The sequence below is a fragment of the Lygodium microphyllum genome, chromosome 15, assembly GCF_053477565.2.
Source record: "Lygodium microphyllum isolate KBCC chromosome 15, Lygodium_microphyllum_v1.1.10, whole genome shotgun sequence".
NCBI classification, from domain to species: Eukaryota; Viridiplantae; Streptophyta; class Polypodiopsida; order Schizaeales; family Lygodiaceae; genus Lygodium; species Lygodium microphyllum.
The window spans coordinates 40,620,311-40,640,815 of NC_141149.1; the positions used below are offsets into that span (position 1 = coordinate 40,620,311).

General features: G+C 41.9%; 1 protein-coding gene across 2 annotated transcripts in view; it reads left to right on the plus strand.

Moving 5' to 3' along the window:
- LOC148024453 (vacuolar protein sorting-associated protein, putative (DUF1162)) overlaps positions 1-20,505 on the plus strand; it is a 233,987-nt gene that overhangs the window by 69,186 nt on the left and 144,296 nt on the right. For both annotated transcript variants that reach the window (XM_087694080.1, XM_087694079.1), the window contains exons 18-22: positions 18,946-19,047; positions 19,658-19,716; positions 19,829-19,931; positions 20,026-20,247; positions 20,332-20,481. In XM_087694080.1, coding sequence (XP_087550206.1) covers positions 18,946-19,047; positions 19,658-19,716; positions 19,829-19,931; positions 20,026-20,247; positions 20,332-20,481 — 636 coding nt within the window. The remainder of the gene's footprint in view (positions 1-18,945; positions 19,048-19,657; positions 19,717-19,828; positions 19,932-20,025; positions 20,248-20,331; positions 20,482-20,505) is intronic.

Here is a 20,505-nt window from a genome sequence, read left to right on the forward strand (position 1 = left end):
TTAGGGTTTTGGCAGGGCTGTTTTAATGGTTTCCCTAGCAAATGCTAACATCTCTTGCATATTGTGCAAAAAGTTGACTACGGACTACATTTTCACCCCCTTGAGCTCCATGACAATCGTTGGTTTTAGCTCATAATCATACATAAGCATAAACGGGCTATAACAAGTAGCCAAATGCTTAATACTATTATAAGTAAACTCAATTTGAGAAAGACAATGCTATCAGATTGCCTATAGGAGATATATGCAAATAGCATATACTCCATGGTTTGATTTGTCCTTTTGGTCTGTCCATCGATTTTAGGATGTTTCGAGAAGGAGTTTTGGAAGATTATTTGCTAGAACTGGCCAGTGAACTTAGGATCTTAGTCAGTAACTATTTCATTGAGCAAACCGTAAAGTCTATAAAGATGTTTGAAAAAGAGATGAGCCAACTTGTAGCTTTTTATGGTTGTCTTTGTAGGATCAAATTGAACCATTTTTGACAATCGGTTGACCACAACCTAGATTGCATCATGACCTTGATTTGTACTTGGCAAGCCTACTAAAAAATCCATAGAAATGCTACTGCACTTTCTATCGGGAATCTGTAAAGGATACAACATCTTCACCTGTCTCTGCCATTCAGCCTCATTAAGTTGATACTATGAGGACTCATGCACATAAGATTAAACCATAGTCTTAATATGTAACCAACAAAGTAGCAAGTGACCAAGGGTAAAGTCAGGTGTATGCCACGGTGTCTAGTGCTGAGCGTATCATGAGACTCATATAAAATTTTCTTGCGGATATCTTGATCATTGGACACACGCTTTGCCTTGTTTAAAAAGTAATTCATTTTGAATGAAATACTTTTTTACCATCTTTCTCTCAGTAGCTAGCTTTTGGGCGTTTGGACCATCAAGGCTTTTGAGGCTCCTAGGTTCCTCTCAAACGAGATCATTATTTCGAATAATTGGGGGACTAACATGCTTCTTCTTATTTTGGATACCCTTAAGCAAAGGTGTCAAAGGTTTAATAGTATGAGCATAGTGCTTTATGAATTTTTGAAAAAATCTAGTAAAATCTAAAAAAGATTTTACTTGCCCTATGGTCCTCGAAACAAGCCAATAGAGTATCACTTGTACCTTTTTAGGATCAATCTGAATGCCATCTATCGAGATTACATGATGAAGGTATCACAACTTTGTGCGAAAAAATTCAAAGTTAGATAGTTTGGTAAATAATTACTCTCGCCTTGAGAGATTTAAGACGATATACAAATGTTTTGTATGTTCCTACGACGGCTTACCATATACAAGGATGTCATCAAGGAAAACGACTATCCACTTTCCAAGATATGGAAGAAAGAAGTCATTCATCATCCATTGAAAAGTTGCAAGAGAATTGGCCAATCCAAAAGGTAGGACAAAAAATTGATAATGCCCATTTTATGTTCGAAATATAGTTTTCAACATCAAATATTAAGATAACGATAACATTCAATGCTACATTATCATGATAACATTAACACTAAATGTTAAAAATGATAGAAATTACTGTTAACCAGAACTCTGATGCTTACTTGGGTCACAAGGTTTCAACTTCTAACGTTGGTCTGCCATAGCCCTGGAGTGATAGCTCCTTAGACTTTGATTACTAGAACCAGTGAAAATCATTGCCCACAAGCATCGCCTCAATACAAAACCCGAGCATGAGTACAAAACAAGACACATATCTTGCTTTCATGTCCACCACCTGCAACATGTGCCCCTTGTGCATGCCCCTCCCACTAGCAGTGTCTTATACCACCCTTAACGAGATAAAAGGCATACCTATTAGGCACGAACCAGCACAGTTTTGTGAACAAAAGTGGTTTTGTGCACGTCATGAGATCTTGTGTCCAATTGCAGGTTGATGCTTGATACGAATGAGAAGTCCCCCTAGGATCCAACTTGCACATGAGACATGACGCAAGCCTAACTCACAATTAAAAGGACTAGACATCAGACTCATCTCTTAGCCATAGAGCCAAACGGGCTCATCCTCGAGCTTGGGAGCTAGTAGTACTTCGTGTCACAACCATGTTCCAACAGTCGGTGTTCCATACCTCCAGCCCATACTATTGCGATGTACTGATGCATTGGCCAACGTGCCAAAAAATCCAAGGGTAGTGATCAAACAATTCATGTGCACAATAGAGCCTTTGAGTCCTATAAATAGGACTTGGCTGCCCTAACCCCGAAGTGCCCTTAGTGTATTTGCAAGTCGCTTCATGATCATTGTGACTAATGCTGCTAGTGCTCATTTGGATGTTTGGGGATGCAACACCACACCTCTCAGCTTTCTAAGGATTTCCTAGGTCAGCCCTTCAATGAGCATACCTATAGGTTAGTTGTAGGGAAACTTCTTTGGTTGATTCACACTAGGCTAGGACCTTGCATGTTTCTTTTTACTTGGTTAGTATTTCAATGCACCAAATATGTCACATTGGATTGCTTGGATGTGTGTGTTGAGATATGTTCGGTGTACTTATTCTTATGGTTTGGCATATGGTCATGGTTTGCTTTTATAGGGGTACACTAAGTTGGACTGGGCTAGGGATTTCTATGCTCTACATTCTCATGATGGCTACATTTTTTCTTTGGGCATGGCTTCCATTTCATGGTCAAGCCATAAGCAGGAGATGGTGGTTGCTTCCATAGCCGAGGCAAAGCATCATGCCCTCTTTGACGGTACCATAGAGTTGTCTACCTAAGAAGATTACCTAGCGGTGCTTCACTTCCCATGTGCTTCACCAACTTCCTCTATTACAATAACTGGAGTGCCATTGCACTCGTTGGTAGCCTGATCGTCAGTCCACGGAGGTGGCATGGTGGTGTTCATTTCCACTTCACTAGAGCGCATGTTGAGCTAGGCACCATCCGCCTAGAGTTTGTGCTTGTTTGCTCTTGAGTACTTGCTATAGAGAATTGGCATGGGTACACCTTCTCCCAGTACTTGAGATTGATGGGGGTGAGTGTGATTCCCTCTAGCTTTCCCTTCCACATTAAGAGGGCGAGCAAGAGCTATGAATTCCTAGAAGGTAAGAATATTGCCGAGGATATTGTGCTCCCAAAAAAAAATCCCTTTGGCTAGGGTGTATGATGTTTGGTATAAGAAGAGAGAATTTGAGATGGATCACTTTGCTAGGATATTATACGTAGTTCCAACCAAAGTAATCGGTCTCCATTGCATAGTTCACAAGGGATGGGTTCTGGGGACAAGGATGGGGATGGGGATGAGGATGTTAGAATTTGCCAATTCTATGGGTAGTGCCCAATGTTTTAGGTAGTTGGTTTATAGTGTGAACACGACTGCATTAATAAGTTGTGTCACCACTTCTAGACTTAGTTCTAGAGTTACATTAACTCTAGTTGAGCTAGGGATAGATCTAACTTACTTAAGACCTATTGCACTTTCATTCTATCATTCTAACACTTGCATCTTATGAGTGTGGAACTATTGTCGACTATTGCTCACTATCTTGCGTTCATACTCTCTCTCTTTCTCCATTTCCAACTTTTGGTATTAGAGCTAGACATGTGGGCTTTGTCTTTCTCATAGAAACAGGGAACGCCTCTTCCGGCACTTAAGAACGGATTAACGCGTTCTGAGAGGTCTAAGCCCAGGAAACGCTGGGGGAACGTTCCAGCCCGTTCCCTGTCCCGTTCCTACCTGTTTCGGGCCGTTCCCTGTTTGGAACGGCCGTTCCAGTAGCGGGGCATTTTTAAAAAATAAAAAAATCGTTGATTGTGTCTTGTTCCACCTTGCGCTAGCTGCCCGACTCCCGCGTCTCGTGAATACTATGGCGGCTCGCTTGCCGTGACTCTTGCCCCGCTTTGTGCCAGCTAGCCCGCTCCCGCCTCTCCCACCTCTCTTGCCTGCTTGACATGCCTCATGCCTCTCTCCACTGCCTGGCTGCCCGACTGCCAGGCCCACCTCCTGACACCCGTCTCTCTCGCCTACCTATAATTTCTAGATGAATCTAGACTTAAGTGTTCTCTCTCTCTCTCTCTCTCTCTCTCTCTCTCTACACACACACACACACACACATATAATGCCGTTCCCTCCGTTCCCGTTCCCTAACTTTGGGCGTTCCCCCCGTTCCGGGGGGTCCCGTTCCCATTCCCATTCCCTGTTCCTGGTAACTATGGTCTTTCTGTTGCTTAGCTGGTGCCACCCATGGGAAGTCCACTCAGCCAATAAAAGAAAGAGGAGCTACTTTTTTGGAGGGAGGAGCTGCTGTTTTTGAAAAGAAGTTGTTGTTTTGGAGGAGGTGATGATGCTTCTTTTAGTACATAGTGCCATACGTAGTCTTGCATGCAGCCCTGCACACATCACCTTTCTCAGCCTTGCTTTTGATTTTCGCAACCTCGCCCACTATTTTCTCAGCTTTGCTTGCTGTTTTCTCGGCCCTCTCTGTCTTTTTTGGTAGATTTGAGAAAAAATGAGACACCCTAGTTTTCTGCATTTGGGGGTTTTCGAAAATTTCTGCAATTTCTCACCCATCTTGCTCATCTCGTATCCAATTTCGAAGAAATTTTCAATTTCTCACACTTTGTGCCAAGAAATTTGGGGTTTTTGACCGACTTTCCCAATTTCTAAAAAATTTTAAAATTTCTTTGAGGAAGCAGGGACTTTTGCCCAATTCGAGTTCCAGTGCGTGAATCTCCACCAAAATTGCCAACATTGTGCAATTTCTTCGACCTTGGTACGAGAAATTTGGGCATTTTCAGTTTTTTGGCTATGGCACAAGGCGGATTCTAGCTACAAGTGGTACAACAACATCAATTTGCTATGACAATGAGATTTGGCAGCAAATTTTGGGGATTTTCAGTAAGATTTGATGAGACTCAGCATTAAATTGATGTAAAGTGTTTATCTTTTGGGCACACATTTTGAGGCAAGTGCTACACAATAGTGCATTGGTGTAATTTGTAGGCTGAGTGCTGATTTTCGTGATGTTGGGCACATTTGGCAAGATTTGTGAAAGTTTGGTACTTGCATTCTAATCCTGTGGAGATTTTTGGTACTTGGTAGAGTATATTCTTTACTTCAGCATCAAAGTATTTGTCTGATGATTTTGTGCATTGTTGACAGCATGGAACGCCATAGGCATAATGATCAAAGCAACATCCTTGGTGTCCTCACTTGGGAGAACAAGCTTGATCGCACCAACTACCCATTGTGGAGTTTCATGGTACGTAACCTTCTTGCGGTGAAGGATTTGTGGGACTATATCACTGGTGATGTGTGCAGTGACTAGGAGGTTTTGCACCTCAGACACCTTAGTGTAATGCTAAGGACAAGTAGTTGGTATTGTTGCTTTTGCTCCTCCTCCTCCTCCTACTGAGGATCTGCGGAGGTGGGACTTGAAGGATGCACGTTCACGAACTTTGATTGCCTTGTCAGTGAAAAGGGCTATTATTCCGTATATTCGGCCTTGTAGGTTCTCAAAAGCTGCTTGGGATGTACTTGAGCGTATGTTTGTAGAATGCAATGGGGCTAGGATATCTTATCTCTGTAGAGAGCTGGCTAATGTGAACATGGATGAGGGTGATAGTATGATAGATCACCTTACACACATACAAGATTTGCGTGAGCAGTTGCTTAATGTTGATGAGGTTATTCAAGATGTAGATTTGGTAATTATTACATTGGACTCTCTTCCTAACTTATAAATTGGTTTCCATATCTCTTTGATGCTATCTTTTTTTTGTGTTGGGGGGGGGGGGGGGGTGGGGGAGGGCGAGGGGCAACAGCCCCTTACATTTGTGGAGTTCGAAAGCCTCTTGTTGTAAGAGAAACAGGCTCGGAAGAATGTTGCATTGTGTTTGGGTGATATGGCTATACTCTCAAGGTACAGTGGCAAAGGGAAAGTCAGGCAAGATGTGAAAAATCAGCAAAAGGTTGATGCTGGATAGCCATTAAATAAGGCTGCCCAAGACATAGAAAAGTCTAAGAAAAAGGAGAAACATCATTATTGTAAGAAGCCCGGTCATCATATTGATGAATGTAGGAAGTGATTGGCAAAGAGAAGGACTCCGGTTTGACTATCCAGGAGACATCAGCCAGCAAATCTACTAATGGTGATGCTTTAGCCAACTTTGTGAAGGAGGACTATGCATTTCTTATATGCAATTTTGATTATTTGATGGTTGATTTAGCATTTAATTTTGCTGAAACATAGCACACAGGGTATTTTGACAAAGGGACATCAAAGCATATCACTTCTAGGAAGTGTCTCTTTACCTCTTTGCATTCAGCCCTTGCTCAGAAGCGTGTTACATGTGCGAACAACAACAATTATGATTTATGTGGCATTGGTTCAGTCATGATTATTGCTACGGATGATTCCGATTTGATGATTCTGGATTCTTTATTTGTGCTTGGCATCACAAAGAATCTATTGTCTATATCTGCTTTTAATAAGGATGGCTTTTAGGTTATCTTTGAAGATGACAAATGCATTGTCAAAGACAAAGAGATGGATTATGTACTCAAGCTATCGGACACCTTGTATAAGGGTCTCTTTTTGTTGGATACGTATGATAGATGGTCTTATGATGCTTTTGGTAGTTAGTACTCTTTCATTGGTAATACAAAATGTGGAGTTATGGCATGGTTGCTATGGACATAGAGTTTTGGTGGTCTGATGACCCTTCAGGGGTGTCAGATAGTAGGTGCGTTGCCTCCACTGGAGACCCCACCTCCCCATGTATGTGAGGGATGTATTTTGGGCAAAATGCATAGGTTTGCTTTCAAGAAGGATGATGCAATGCATGCTGTTTGGAAAATGCACCTTATTTACTTTGATGTTTGTAGTTCTATGAGAACGCATGCATTGGGGGGTCATCTTTATTTTTTCACCTTTATTGATACATGGTTGTATGGGTTGAAAGTAAATTTTAAACATCTTGTTGCAAAGCTTGAGGCTAAAATTGTCTTGAAAGTGCAGACACTTCGCACGTATAGAGGGGGGGAGTACATGTCTCGCGCTTTTGAGACACATTTACTTGAAAATGGCATTACGCATCAAGCCACAATAGGAATGACACCTTAAGTAAAATGGTGTTGTTGAAAGGATAAATTGGACACTTATGGCGATGACTCGTTGTATATTGAAAAGCAAGGGGCTGCCATGTAAATTTTGGCTAGAAGGCCTTCAGTGTGTAGATTATGTATTACATCATGCACCCACTAAAGCACTGAAGACGATTACACCGTTTGAAGCTTGGCATGGCAAGAAACCCAAAGTTGATTACTTTTGGGTGTTTGGATGTATAACCTATGCACATGTTATGAAAGAGCTTCTTCTTGGAAAGCTTGATGACGAGCCTGTAAAATGCATATTTATTGGCTATAGTTTGGAGAGCAAGGGCTATCACTCGTATGATCCACACACGAACAAAGTTTTTGTCAGTTGGGATGTTATATTTTCTGAAAATGTTGCATTTTTCCACGATCAGTTTCAAATGCCTGCCACCCATGACATTGGTGATAGTCTTTGAGGGTCTTTTGCCACTTTCTTTGGAGTCCGTGCATGCTGTAAATGGTTGGATAGACATAATACAGCAAGCTGTTGTTGCACCGCATACTCCTGAACAGCAAGGTTATGATGATGGTTTGCCTTATGCAATGGAATATGCAATATAGCATGAAAGGGCTACTGTAAATGCAGCCAAAACAGTCCCTAGATGGCTGTTACGCACTCTCGAGGAGAGTAGAATGGATGCTCCCATACCTCAGCGCACTAGAAGGGCTGCTAGGCATCCAATACATGATGTAGGGGGGGGCCATTTGGTTAATTTTATGGAAGGAGATGATTGTGATGAGCATGTGTTTATGAGCTCATTGCTAGATGATAATGAACCTACTTCCTTGGAAGAAGCTTAGCAAGATGTACATTGGATGTAGGCCATGAAGGAAGAGTTAGACTCTATTGTCATTAACTCTATATGGGATCTTGTAGATTTACCACTAGGTAAGAAGGCTATTGACATAAAATAGGTTTTTAAACTCAAAACACAAGGCTAATGACACTATTGACAGGTACAAAACATGGTTGGTAGCAAAATGCTATGCATAGAAGAAGGGCATAGATTATGAGAAAACATTTGGTCCTACATCCCGTGTGAGTACGGTGAGATGTGTGAATGCTATCATTGTAAATTATGGCTGGAAAGTATATCAGTTGGACATTAAGACTGCATTTTTGAATGGGGATTTACATGTGGATATTTATGTGTCACAATCTCTAGGGTTTGTGATCAAGCAAAAAGAGCACATGGCTTGCAAGTTACACAAGGCTCTTTATGGTCTCAAAAAGGCTCCTCGTGCTTGGTGCTATAAAATGGATGCCTATTTGGCCAGCAAAAATAGTTCAATTGCTCCCACTCTATACATTAAGAATGGGGGGCGGGGAGGGGCCTTGCTGATTATCATTCTTTATGTGAATGACATGCTGCTCACTAGACCTAAAGAGGATAAAAATTGTAAATTTTAAGGTTGAATTGAAACATGCATTTGCTATGTTAGATATGGGCTGCCTACACTACTATTTGGGGATTGAGGTTACCCAAAATCAGCATGGAATTATTATGTGACAGTCATAGTATGTGAATAAGATTTTACATAGGTTTAGCATGCAAGATTGCAAACCTATGTGCACGCCCATGGAACCAAAGCTATCTATGTATGATGGTGAAGAGATGTTTGATATTGCAATTTATAGCCAATGCGTTGGCTGTCTTATTTATCTTTGCAACACAAAAAGAAAAGGGATGTATTTCCAATGAGAAAATAACAATTTAATAACATGAAAGTGATATTAATGAATCATAAATTTTATGAAAGGGAAAAAAGAATTCTATAATAAAGGAAAAGGTAAGTAATTATGTTGTGATTTTATAAACCACTGAAAGTTCCAAGTAGATTGATTTTGTGATACCAAGAAATTGTTGCGATCTAGGATCATGAAACAACAACAATTTGTTCTCTCTCTCTCTTCCTCTCTCTCTCTCTCTCTCTCTCTCTCTCTCTCTCTATGTAGGATTTTCCCCTAAAAAACACTCCCCTAAAAAAGACGGGCGTGAAGGGTATTGACGAGACGGGCATGACACTGGCGTGATGGATATTGACGAGACTGGCGTGACAGGTGCTGACGAGACGGGCGTGATGTTGGCGTGACGGATGCTGATGAGATTGGCGTAATGGATGCTGACGAGACGGGCGTGATGCTCGCCTGACGGGCATGACAGGATGGATGCTGATGCGAGGGGCGTGATAGGACGGTTGCAGATGAGACAGGCGTGACGCTGGCATGCGTGTCTGACGTGTCTGGTGTGTCGGGGATGTGTCTGGCGGGTTGGGGACGCTTGTACGTGTTTGGTGTGGGTCGTGACGGGGACGCTGTATTGACTATTAATAGACGTGTCGTGAGGATTTGACGCGACGTACCTGGCGTGACGTCAGACCTCTTTGGCATGAGGCAGACTTGTCGTGCGCAGGAATGTACTTGGCGTGAGGCAGACCTGTCGTTAGCACTATAGTGTTGTAGAGATGTACTGAATTCATTGACACAGGCGTACTGTATGCAGTAATGTACTGACATAGACCCAGATGCCAATGTACTGAGACTGCAGACGTAATCAGATTGATATGATACGAATGTACTCAAAATGACATGGATGCAGACTTGGGTGAATGTACTGATGCACTGGCTTGTGGACTAGGCAATGATGCATTGACTTTGATTTTGATCATGTCCTGGAGTATGTAGTAATGCACTGACTAGGGCTATAATCTGTATTTCTGCAGTGACAGTAAACAGTGTGAAGGCATTTGGGCTCGTAAAAGATTACTGGGCTTACAAAAATTTAGTGAGGGGTTAGGAAACCCTGGAAATTTGGAGGAATCACAGAAATTACTCTGATTTGACAGTACAAAGTACAAGGTGAGTGGCTTTGCTCACAGTGTGAGAGAGATGGATAATGTAGACAAATGCAAGCATCAAACCGTGGAAAATGAATATCTGGGAGACGAATCTGATCAAGAACTAACACAACCGTCCATGGAAGCAATGTTCAACACCCCTTCTAAGAACACATGGTACAAGACGTATGGCCGTAGGGTCTGTGATTGGACCATCTCCCTAGCATCTGACAGGCATGGAAAGACCTCACGCACCATGAATGAAAAGAAATACAAAGAAATTCATCTCATGATTTGCTCTGAACTACGAATTATTAGACAAGAATTGGAGAAAGAAATACGAGAGCAGGTCAAAGCCGAACTAATGCTAAATCAAGGGGCAGAAATGCAAGACATGTAGATAAAGATTAAGAATGACTTATAGACACAAATGCTGTCTGAAATGCACACGCTGAAAACTGAAATGTTGAAAGTTGTAGATGCCTACAAATCTGAAATCTTAGAACTGAGGGAAGAATTGAGTACATTTAAGAAAAAAGAAATGAACGTGCAAGAAGATTTACAAAAAGAGAAAGAGGCTTTGAAGGCATGTGAAAGGGAGGTTCACTCATGGGCATAAGTGGCAAAGAAAACACAGAACAGATAGAAGAAGCCAGCCCATGGATTGAGGTAGTAAACTAGAACAAGGGAGCATCAGTGAATAAAACTGAAGTGATGAATGCTACCTTGGAAGAAGAGGCTAGGAGACGGGCTAGGGTTTTACATGTACGGGTAGTAGGATGGGAGGAGAAGAGCAGCCCACAGGAAGATGCTAAGACACTTGCTGACAAAATTGGGGCTTCAAGCGTACCTATCGTTAGTGCTTGGAGAGTGGGGAAAGAGGACTCTAAGTCCAAGGCTCTAATTCTTCGCTTTGGAGACAGAGAAAAAAAAGGCCTTCCTCTTGGAGAGGAGAAACCTCAAGGGTGAGAAGATTTATTTGGATGAGGATCTTACCCCAACACAAATAGCGCATCGCAGAGAACACATGCCCAAGGTATTGGAGGCTTGCAAAGAGGGAAAGTAGGATGTTTACAAGGATGGACGAGTCATCATCACTGACAAAAGGACTTCATGACGGTACGAGGCCTATGAGATGTTGAGAATCAGCAATCACACTCAAACAGCCTCTTTGTATGGAATCTCAGGGTCAAGGATATGCAGGCTAACTTATCCCATATGCACAATGGTGCCTACTGTAGTTTCCTACTTTCCTATAAAGCATTGTACTTGCTTCCTTTCTTAATGCAATGATAGTACTCTTTTCATTTCAGTAAAGTGTCAATGTCATTGTCCACATACACAAGATTGTGTTTATGAGTCCAAGTCTCAATCTTGGAACCTAATTCACTTGTGTAACAAACAGTGTCCTTTCCATCATGAGTCTACACTTCTTTTTCCATCCTCCATAGCTTCCGTTTTTGCCATGCTCTAGATCCCGCATTTCTCACATGGTATCAGAGCCCAGTTGGGCATGGCATTGCTTGTCTAGCCTCTCTTGATTCCTTTCAACCTCAGTCTAGCTCAATGTCAGCTCATGACTTCATTTCCCAACTCTACTCTCACTGAAGCTTCCATGGCAGCCATAGCCAGCAGCACTCTGTCAGATTGAGCTGCTTATATCTCACTCCACAGGTCAAATCTCTTGGAGCTTCCTTCTGGAAAAGTATTCCCCAACTCACAAAGCTTCCCTGTATCACATCAATCCAGGACATTGGACCATCTGGAGCTTAGCATTGTGAAAATCCTCAATCTCTGCTCTATGTCTGCCATAGCCAGACAGGACCTACCTTACTTGGAGCTTCCATAACTCTTCAACCAGGCCATTTCAGACCACGATTTCTTCTAGGGAGTTGTTCCTCTGCTCAAGGCGCTTCATCCTGGCACAACAAATAACCACATTGGCAAGCTACAGCTCTGGCATTGCACAAATTCGACGTCGCTGCCCCAGACTGCGCCGATTCTGTTCGCGCCCCCTGCGTGCTGCATACTGTCCACGATTTTGACGATTATGATAGGGCTTTGGTAGCCCATGAAATCAGCTTCCTAGGCATATAAAAATTTTTGAAAATGATCCACTGCAGCTCCTGCAATCAGCAAAAAACCAGGCCCCTGTCTCAGAAACCCTAATTTCACCATAGCCAAAGCTTCAAAATTTTGACATTTTTCACTGTTTCTCTCACTAAAGTTATCAACAGTGATTTTAATCACTGAGCAATACTCTCTGAAGTTCATTAAAGTACTGTCACTGAGATCTGAAGGCATCAGCATCAAATCAAGAAGGGAAAGATCACTTGGATTTTAAAAGAGTAAAAGACTTTTGCAGATCTGGTATTCATTGACACTCAGTTAGTGTTTTTTAGCACTTGTGTCTCTCAACCAATTCTTCTGTTGCTCAAATCTAATAAGTCTGAAGTTGATTTGCTACTGTTCCCGTAAATCTAACATGAGCAAAGACTCTCCAAATGCTCGATTCAAAGGAGTCGGGTTTCACACCTGGCAAACCCGCATCAAGCTCATCTTGATGAAAAAGAGTCTCTGGGCCATCACAAATGGCAAAGAGAAGAAACCTCGGGACGCGGACCTTGCAACTACTTGGCAAAAGAATGATGACAGAGCTCAGGCCATTATCAAACTGGAGCTAGACGATAGTTATATCCACCATGTGGATAACTGTGAGACCTCACAGGATACATGGAAAAGACTTGACACCCTGTTCGGTGCACAATCTAAATCATCAAAGTATGGTCTCCTAATTAAATTCTTCAGGCTTGAAATGAAGTCCAGCACATCACTTGCCACACATCTTAATTACATGGAAGGACTCCTAACCCAACTTGCAGGAATCAACATTAAAATGGATGAAGATGTTTGCATCGGTGTTCTACTTAAGAGCTTGCCTCCTGAATATAATAATGTATCAACAACTTTAATCAACATGCCAAATCCTGAACTTGTTGATATCCAGGCATCACTGTTAGAAGAAGAAAAGAAGCTAAAAACTAAAGAAGAACCAAGTACCTCTAGAGATGAGCATGCATTATATGTTGGCAACAGGTACAAAGGCAAGAAGGATCAGTTCTTCTGTGACTTCTGCAAAAGGACCGGACACACCGAGAAGTTGTGCCACGCAAGAAAGAGATCCCAAAAGGCCTATCTAGTCGCAGTCAAAGAAGAAGAAGAAAATGGAGCAAAGGAAGAAGAAGATGAAGATGAAGACTACCAGGATCGGAAGGACAAGACTCATCAGTCCTTGTACTCTCATAATTCTGATAGACTGTTTTAAAAGCTTTGTGCTTTCTTGCCCTAATGCTTCCTGCCATAAGCTTTGTAAACTCCTTATGTAACTTGGCATTACAGTCCCTGTACACTTTGTGAGGCCCCTGTTACAGCCTCTGGATGTCCACCATGTTTATGGTACCCACACTTAGCTTTTTTGTGACAGCCTCTGGTGTTTTGCCATGTCTGTGGTATGTCCACACTTTGCAGGTGGTTCTCATTACAGCCTCTACACACTTTGTGCCTTTTCTAGTTGTGATTGAGGAGGGGTGTTGAGAATCAGCAATCACACTCAAACAGCCTCTTTGTATGGAATCTCAGGGTTAAGGATATGCAGGCTAACTTATCCCATATGCACAATGGTGCCTACTGCAGTTTCCTACTTTCCTATAAAGCATTGTACTTGCTTCCTTTCTTAATGCAATGATAGTACTCTTTTCATTTCAGTAAAGTGTCAATGTCATTGTCCACATACACAAGATTGTGTTTATGAGTCCAAGTCTCAATCTTGGAACCTAATTCACTTGTGTAACAAACAGTGTCCTTTCCATCATGAGTCTACACTTCTTTTTCCATCCTCCATAGCTTCCGTTTTTGCCATGCTCTAGATCCCGCATTTCTCACATGCGACACTTCGGATGTCAATATGGAATTGTAATGGAGCCCTACGCTTGGATGTTGGTTACTTTGAAGATAGCTTCCGAAACATAGATATAGCAATGTACATAGAAACACACCAATGTAAAGGTAGCCGACTACCTGACGTGCGGGGATAGAAGTGGAAAAGTGCATTTTGTCTAGCAACTAGAAAACCAGGAAGCACTAGGGGTTCTGGAGGTGCAGCCATACTATACCGGGAAGACTTCAAAGGAATAGTGCAAGTAATGAAAAGAGATGATGATGCACGATATTTATGGATTATGATACATGTAGGAAGACCACGAGATATATTCATCGCAATGTGCTACTTTCCTCCTACAAATTCTACCTATGCCACACGAGATGGATCTCCCTTTGATGTACTTTATGAGGATATCATGAGATATGCTAGCATTGGGGACATATTATTAGTAGGAGATTTCAATGCATGCACTGGAGATAGACAGAGTGACTTTTATATGCATGATAATGCCGTGTTCAAAGAGATTGACATAGATGAAAGAGGCCTACGCAGGAGAGCCCAGGATAAAGAAGTGAGTACCTATGGGACACACCTATTGACTTTGGGAAGTGTACATACACCAGCCATCTTTAATGGTTTGCCACAATGGCCAGGATTTGACAAATTGACATGTTGGAATCACAAAGGAGGGGCAAGTACTGTGGACTACTTGATAGGCTCACTAGCATTGATACTAGACATCCAAAACTTTAAGATATCTAAGAGACTAATTGGCATAGCAACAGATCATGCTATTTTGACACTCATGCTCTCTTGTGTACATATGAAACATGAAACACCATGCCTCCCTAAACATCCCAAATACTACTTTACAGAAGATACCTTACACATCTACAGTGGTTCTCTGCAGACCAGTTTACATACATTGGACTTCAGTAGATCGTTGGAAGAATGTACAAAGGATTTAGCAGAGGCCACACATGGATAAGCCATGTATGCATTCCCACACACCTTGCCCCGATGTAGACCCACACGATCTATTGCTCCCTAAAATAGCTGGTATGCTGATGAGTGTAGAGTTACTCGAGCTCGCTTACAGAGGGAAGTGGAGCTAGGTACTCAGACACATCACCAAGCAAAGGCGTCCTTCAAACGCTTTCTGCGGAAGAAGAAACTAGACTACTTAGCGAAAGCAGAAGCAGAGATATATCAGCTATTTTTGGGGCGGGATAACAAATGCGCAAGGAAGATGTTTCATGAAAGACAGCCCCCCCATACAGATTACATCACCAGATGCTTGGCTTGACTATGGGAGATAGCTGTATGACTTGCCAGGACAGCCACCTATGCAGCCCCCACAAGCTTGTAGGCCAACACAGTGTTCATTCTTCACATAGAAAATGGCTAGGGATGCAATTTATAGATTACAAAATGGGAGAGCATAGGATGAAGATGGACTAGTAGCAGAACATTTCTCACATGCTTGTGACATATTAGCACCCATATTAGCACATATGTTCAATAGAGCAGTATGTGAAGGTTTCCCTATGAGTTGGTCAGACAATACTATAATTCCACTATTTGAAAGTGGTGATCCCCTTATTTCTAGCAAGTACAGGACTATCATGATTGGTCATACTTTGGCCAAGATATATTGATCTATATTGGAACATGAACTCAGTGAGTGGGCTGAAATGCAAGGCAAGAGAGCACTAGGACAGGCAGGTTTCAGACGAGGATATACCACGCTGGACCATATTCTCACACTTAGAGCCATTATTGAGGAGGGTCAAACTCGAGACAAGAGGATCTATTGTTGCTTTGTAGACTTTCGCAAAGCTTTTGATACAGTGCCTCATACACGCATCATGTAGAGATTGCAGGACATTGGAGTACCAAAGGCTATACGATGGGGTGTCTATGCATTATATGAGGCAAGGACAGGTCATGTACGAGCACCTGAGGGGACTATCAGAGAGGATTGACAGTACCATAGGAGTGAAACAAGGATGTCCACTTTTACCCACATTGCTTGGTCTATACATAGATGAAGTGTTTGATTACATAGACCGAGGAGGAGGAGTTGGAGCTAGCCTGGCAGGGGTACTGATACATATATTATTGTATGCAGATGATATTGTTTTCATTTCAGAGTCATTGGAGGGATTGCAATGCCATCTAGATGCTTTGTACATATTCTCTAGAGATAAATACCTAATAGTGAACCTTGGGAAGACCAAACCATGGTTTTCAATACTTCAACAACATGGGTGTCTAGATCTATGTACTAGTTCACATTTGGGGGAGACATACTGGAGCATGTGAGGAAATATGTCTATTTGCGAGTCACCTTCTCTGGCCCACGTTTTTCGTTGAGAGGGGCATCAGAGGCACGTCTGGCACATGGATATGCAACACTAGGGACACTCGCGAGTCAATGTGCTCACGTACAGTTCCAGGAGCCGCGCACCAAACTCTGGTTGTTTGACACCCTAGTCACACCTACATTACTATATGGAGCAAAGGTATGGGGTTGCAGCTTGTACCACAGGCGTCTTAGCCTACTCATTGATTAGATTGGATTAGAGAGGGATTATTATGATGGTTGGGATAGCATGGAAAGGCTGTTGATCATGATGATAGCACGTATGATTAGGAGTAAGCCCTCCACTCCACATCCCATTGTCAGAGCAGAGCTAGGGGCAACATCTATAGTTACGGAGGCACTCTTTAGGGCACTAACCTTTTGGCATAGACTATGGGAACTTCCACGCCATAGATACTCTATATGGGCACTAACCTCATCTAGACAACTAGCAGCAGGAGGCGAGAAGAATTGTTTGTTTTCATAGATGACTATTTGGATGAGCCTACATGGTTTGGATATTGATTGTCTTTCACCTTTGGAATATAGCCTTGATTGCCCTACACTTTCTCTCAGCCGATCAGAGTTGAACCAGGTGATTAGAGCTAATATCTTTAGGATTGAGATAGCAAGGAGATGGATCCATCCACCACTCCCTCTAGGATCGAGGATGGAGTTCTACAGGAGTCATTTCTTGTGTCTCTCTGATGATGGTTTCACTTTTCGGCCAGCATATATGGACACCCATCTCTCCCATAGTGTACAGGTTGCTATCGGACAGATTCGCACCTCCTCACATAGGCTTCAGATGGAGACAGTCAGATAGACAAATACCCTAGTAGAGGATAGGACTTGCCAGCTTTGTGGTCGAGAGCCTGAGACAGAGGAGTACTACATATGTAGATGCACAATATACTATGACATGCGAGGACGGTACCACTGCCTCTTCTATGATGGATTTGGACCCCTTCGTCGTGTCATGGAGTAAGAGGACCAGAGATGCCTAGGTCTCTTCCTCTTGGAGCTCGAGAGGCGCCGAATTGCACTACTGCGAGACAGGAGGCCAGCTCACCCAGAGGGACACACACAGAGAGTAGTGACAGACTTCTTCTACAGAGTCGACCCTACTGACACTACTAGCCTAGGAGAGATAGAGCTAGCTTGCCAGACACCTTACAGGCCATACCGTGGAGTCACATTGGATAGAGCCATTTCCCTTCGTCGAGCACGACGACCCCGTCTACCAGGACCACGTCCGAGGAGGCCACACCATAGTCGGATTAGAGCCATTATATCGAGACACCGCAGACTCACCACCAGGCATATCGGTGAAGCAGCTAGGGACCGCATCATAGCTGAGATCATGTGCAAATCTTGAGATCAGCTACAGCCCATAGTCCCCACCACACTTTTGTACATGGTTCTATCAGATTTGGTTCTCCTTTCCTTTCCTTTTCTTTTCTATCGATGGAACAACACCACACATGGTTGAACCCTAGTATAGTCCCATTGTATAGTTATTTTCAGTATTGTTTCATAGGCCACCTACTTATTTGTAATGTTATCTTTTCCTTTACTAATGAGATGACATTAGACATGGATGTACTCTGGATTTTGTCTCATAGGCCACATTGGCCTTATGCAGACGTTAATATACCTTTCTTTCTTTCTTTCTTTTTCTCTCTCTACCTCTCTCTCTCTCTCTTAGTATGCAGTATCTTAGGCGAGCAGGAATATGCATAACCCATGGACCATACATTGGCAAGCTCTTAAGTGGATCTTTGGATATTTGCAACGTACTCAATGACATGCATTATTATTTCCTGGGGGGGAGACTTGCATCTACAGGCTTACTTTGATTCAGATTGGGTTAGTGATGTCTTTGAGGGTCTTTTCCCACTTTCTTTGGAGCTCTAACATGGGGATGGGATGGAATTGGGACTAGAAGCTATAAAATGGGTGTCTGAGTTACTATGTTCCATTGAGTAATCTCTAAACTGTGTCTGCTTTCACGTGAAGAATTTATAGCAGGTTTGCTTGTAGATGAGAGAGAGAGATTCTTGCAACCATACCAAAACAGTGGCACGTACTTTGCTAATAAAGAAAATGAAACCGGAGAGAGTCTAAGAATGAAAACCAACCAACCATCTGTTGTCTTTAGAGCCTCTTATTTCTTTTGATTGGAGATCTATTTCCGCTTGTCGTAAGGCAGGATACCTTCACAAATGGCTTCAAAGTAATACCCTTTTTTCTGGCTCAGATTTTTACAATGGATCTAGTTTAGGTATAAGGTAGATGTTAATTGACATTTGAAGCTTGTTTTTGCAGGTTGAGCTTTAAAAAGTTCTTACTGGTTTTTTTTCACAATCAGGATTTTTGTGTGGCACCTTGTTCATTTATGAAATACAAGACAATCTTCACTTGACTAGATAGCCTGGAGATATTGTGCCATGTGCTATTTCTTGTATTTGGATTTTATACCCTGTTTTTATCTCTGGGATGGTAATTCTTGATTGGTCTTTGAGTATGTTTTTCATTGTGCAATGAAAGGCTCCAACTTCTGCATTATCTTGTCATTGTTTTGGGTTTCTGATGAAGGCACTTTGCATTGACAAGGTTCTTTAAATATGTGTGAGATAAAAGCTTCCAACTTTTGCATTATCTATGTAATTGTTTTGGGTTTCAGATCATGATGCAGCCACTTCAATTTGTCTATAGTGCCTCTCTTATGAAGCAGATTGGTAGCTTTATGGATCGCCCAGCTTCACTTGAAACTCTTAAGGAACAGGCAAGAGCTTTTGACTGCACTACTTACATATCTCCTGAGCACCAGTTACAAAATAGAAACTCTTTTGGCAAGAATTTTGAACTAATTGTTTAACAGTGGAAATTAGTCATCATGTAATATAACACAACTAGATGCTGTGTTACAAGTCTGCAAGGTGAGAGGTGTAGGCTATCATCAACTGTAGTGCTGGTGCAATATAAAAGTGCTATGAATTGTGCAGTATGAATTTATACTCATATTTTATGATCATGATGATTGCTTCTACTACAATTCATTGAGAGTACTAGTGTATATTCGTGCTATGTGAAGCTTTGCATTTATTATTGTTAGGATGTTCCTGCTTATAAATTTGTCACGTCAGAATTGTGTAGTATAACATCTGTCAGCATTTTCCTGCTGTAAACTGCTTTCTGATTTGATGAAGCATGATCGTTGTAAGTTTCTGCTGATCATTAACATTTTATTTTGGTGAATGTTGTTAGTTACTGTAGAAGGTCCCTCTGATGGGCTGTCTAGTATTCAGCATGTGCAAGAACATTGTACATGGAGAGCATTTTTATGATTTCATAACAGGGTGCATAAGTTGAGCCTTTCTCCACTGTGGTTGCAGATCTTTTCTTCTTTGAACAAACTGCAAAGTCCACAAATTCGACTGCAATCGAAAGCAGAGTAAGAAATTGTTTATTCATTTAACTGTTTGGGCTGTATTTTACTGTGGGATGTGTACATCTGTGAGACACTTGTGTCATGAGTCCACCTAATACCAGAAGCAACCAAGCAGATTCGCTGTGGCTATGGGAAGACATATCAGCATGGAAATTCAAATAGAGAGTCCAGTTCTTATATTTCCACAAAATCTGGAAGACTCTTTTGGTAGTCAACTGGTACACAGACAAATCTTTAGAGATAAATCTCAATTCAGTGGATGAAGATGCAGCACATATTATGTAATATGGTGGTGCTATTTGGTTTGTGCAGATTGTTGTGATGCGTACTGCAATGTTGAAATCATTAAAACAGTCAAAGAGTATATTCTTGGAGGATTGCAAAAAGCTGCATTGGTCACATAAAGAGAATATGGAAATTCCAAACATATGGTGGCCAAAGCTAGCATCCACTAGTGGAGGCACAGATACTTATGAGGAAACACTGTATTCTACTTTTTACAACCAGTTTCAGCTTCAACTGAATGATGTGCAGGTACTTTTTCTTGTTCTGAAGCTGTTTCTCCCAAATCTTTCTTCACTTTTGGAAGTTGACTGATGAGTCAAGTGTAAGTTACAGGTAATATTGGCTCCCCATGCTTATGATTGGGTGCAATTCAGGAAGGATATGGATGATGGCCACAACTTGTATCTTGCAAAGCATTTTGATATTGATGGTGTGCTTGCAATTTGTACAATGAGCGATGAACCTACACTTACAAGATTCAAGGTTTGGTGGCACTTTTATGTCCTT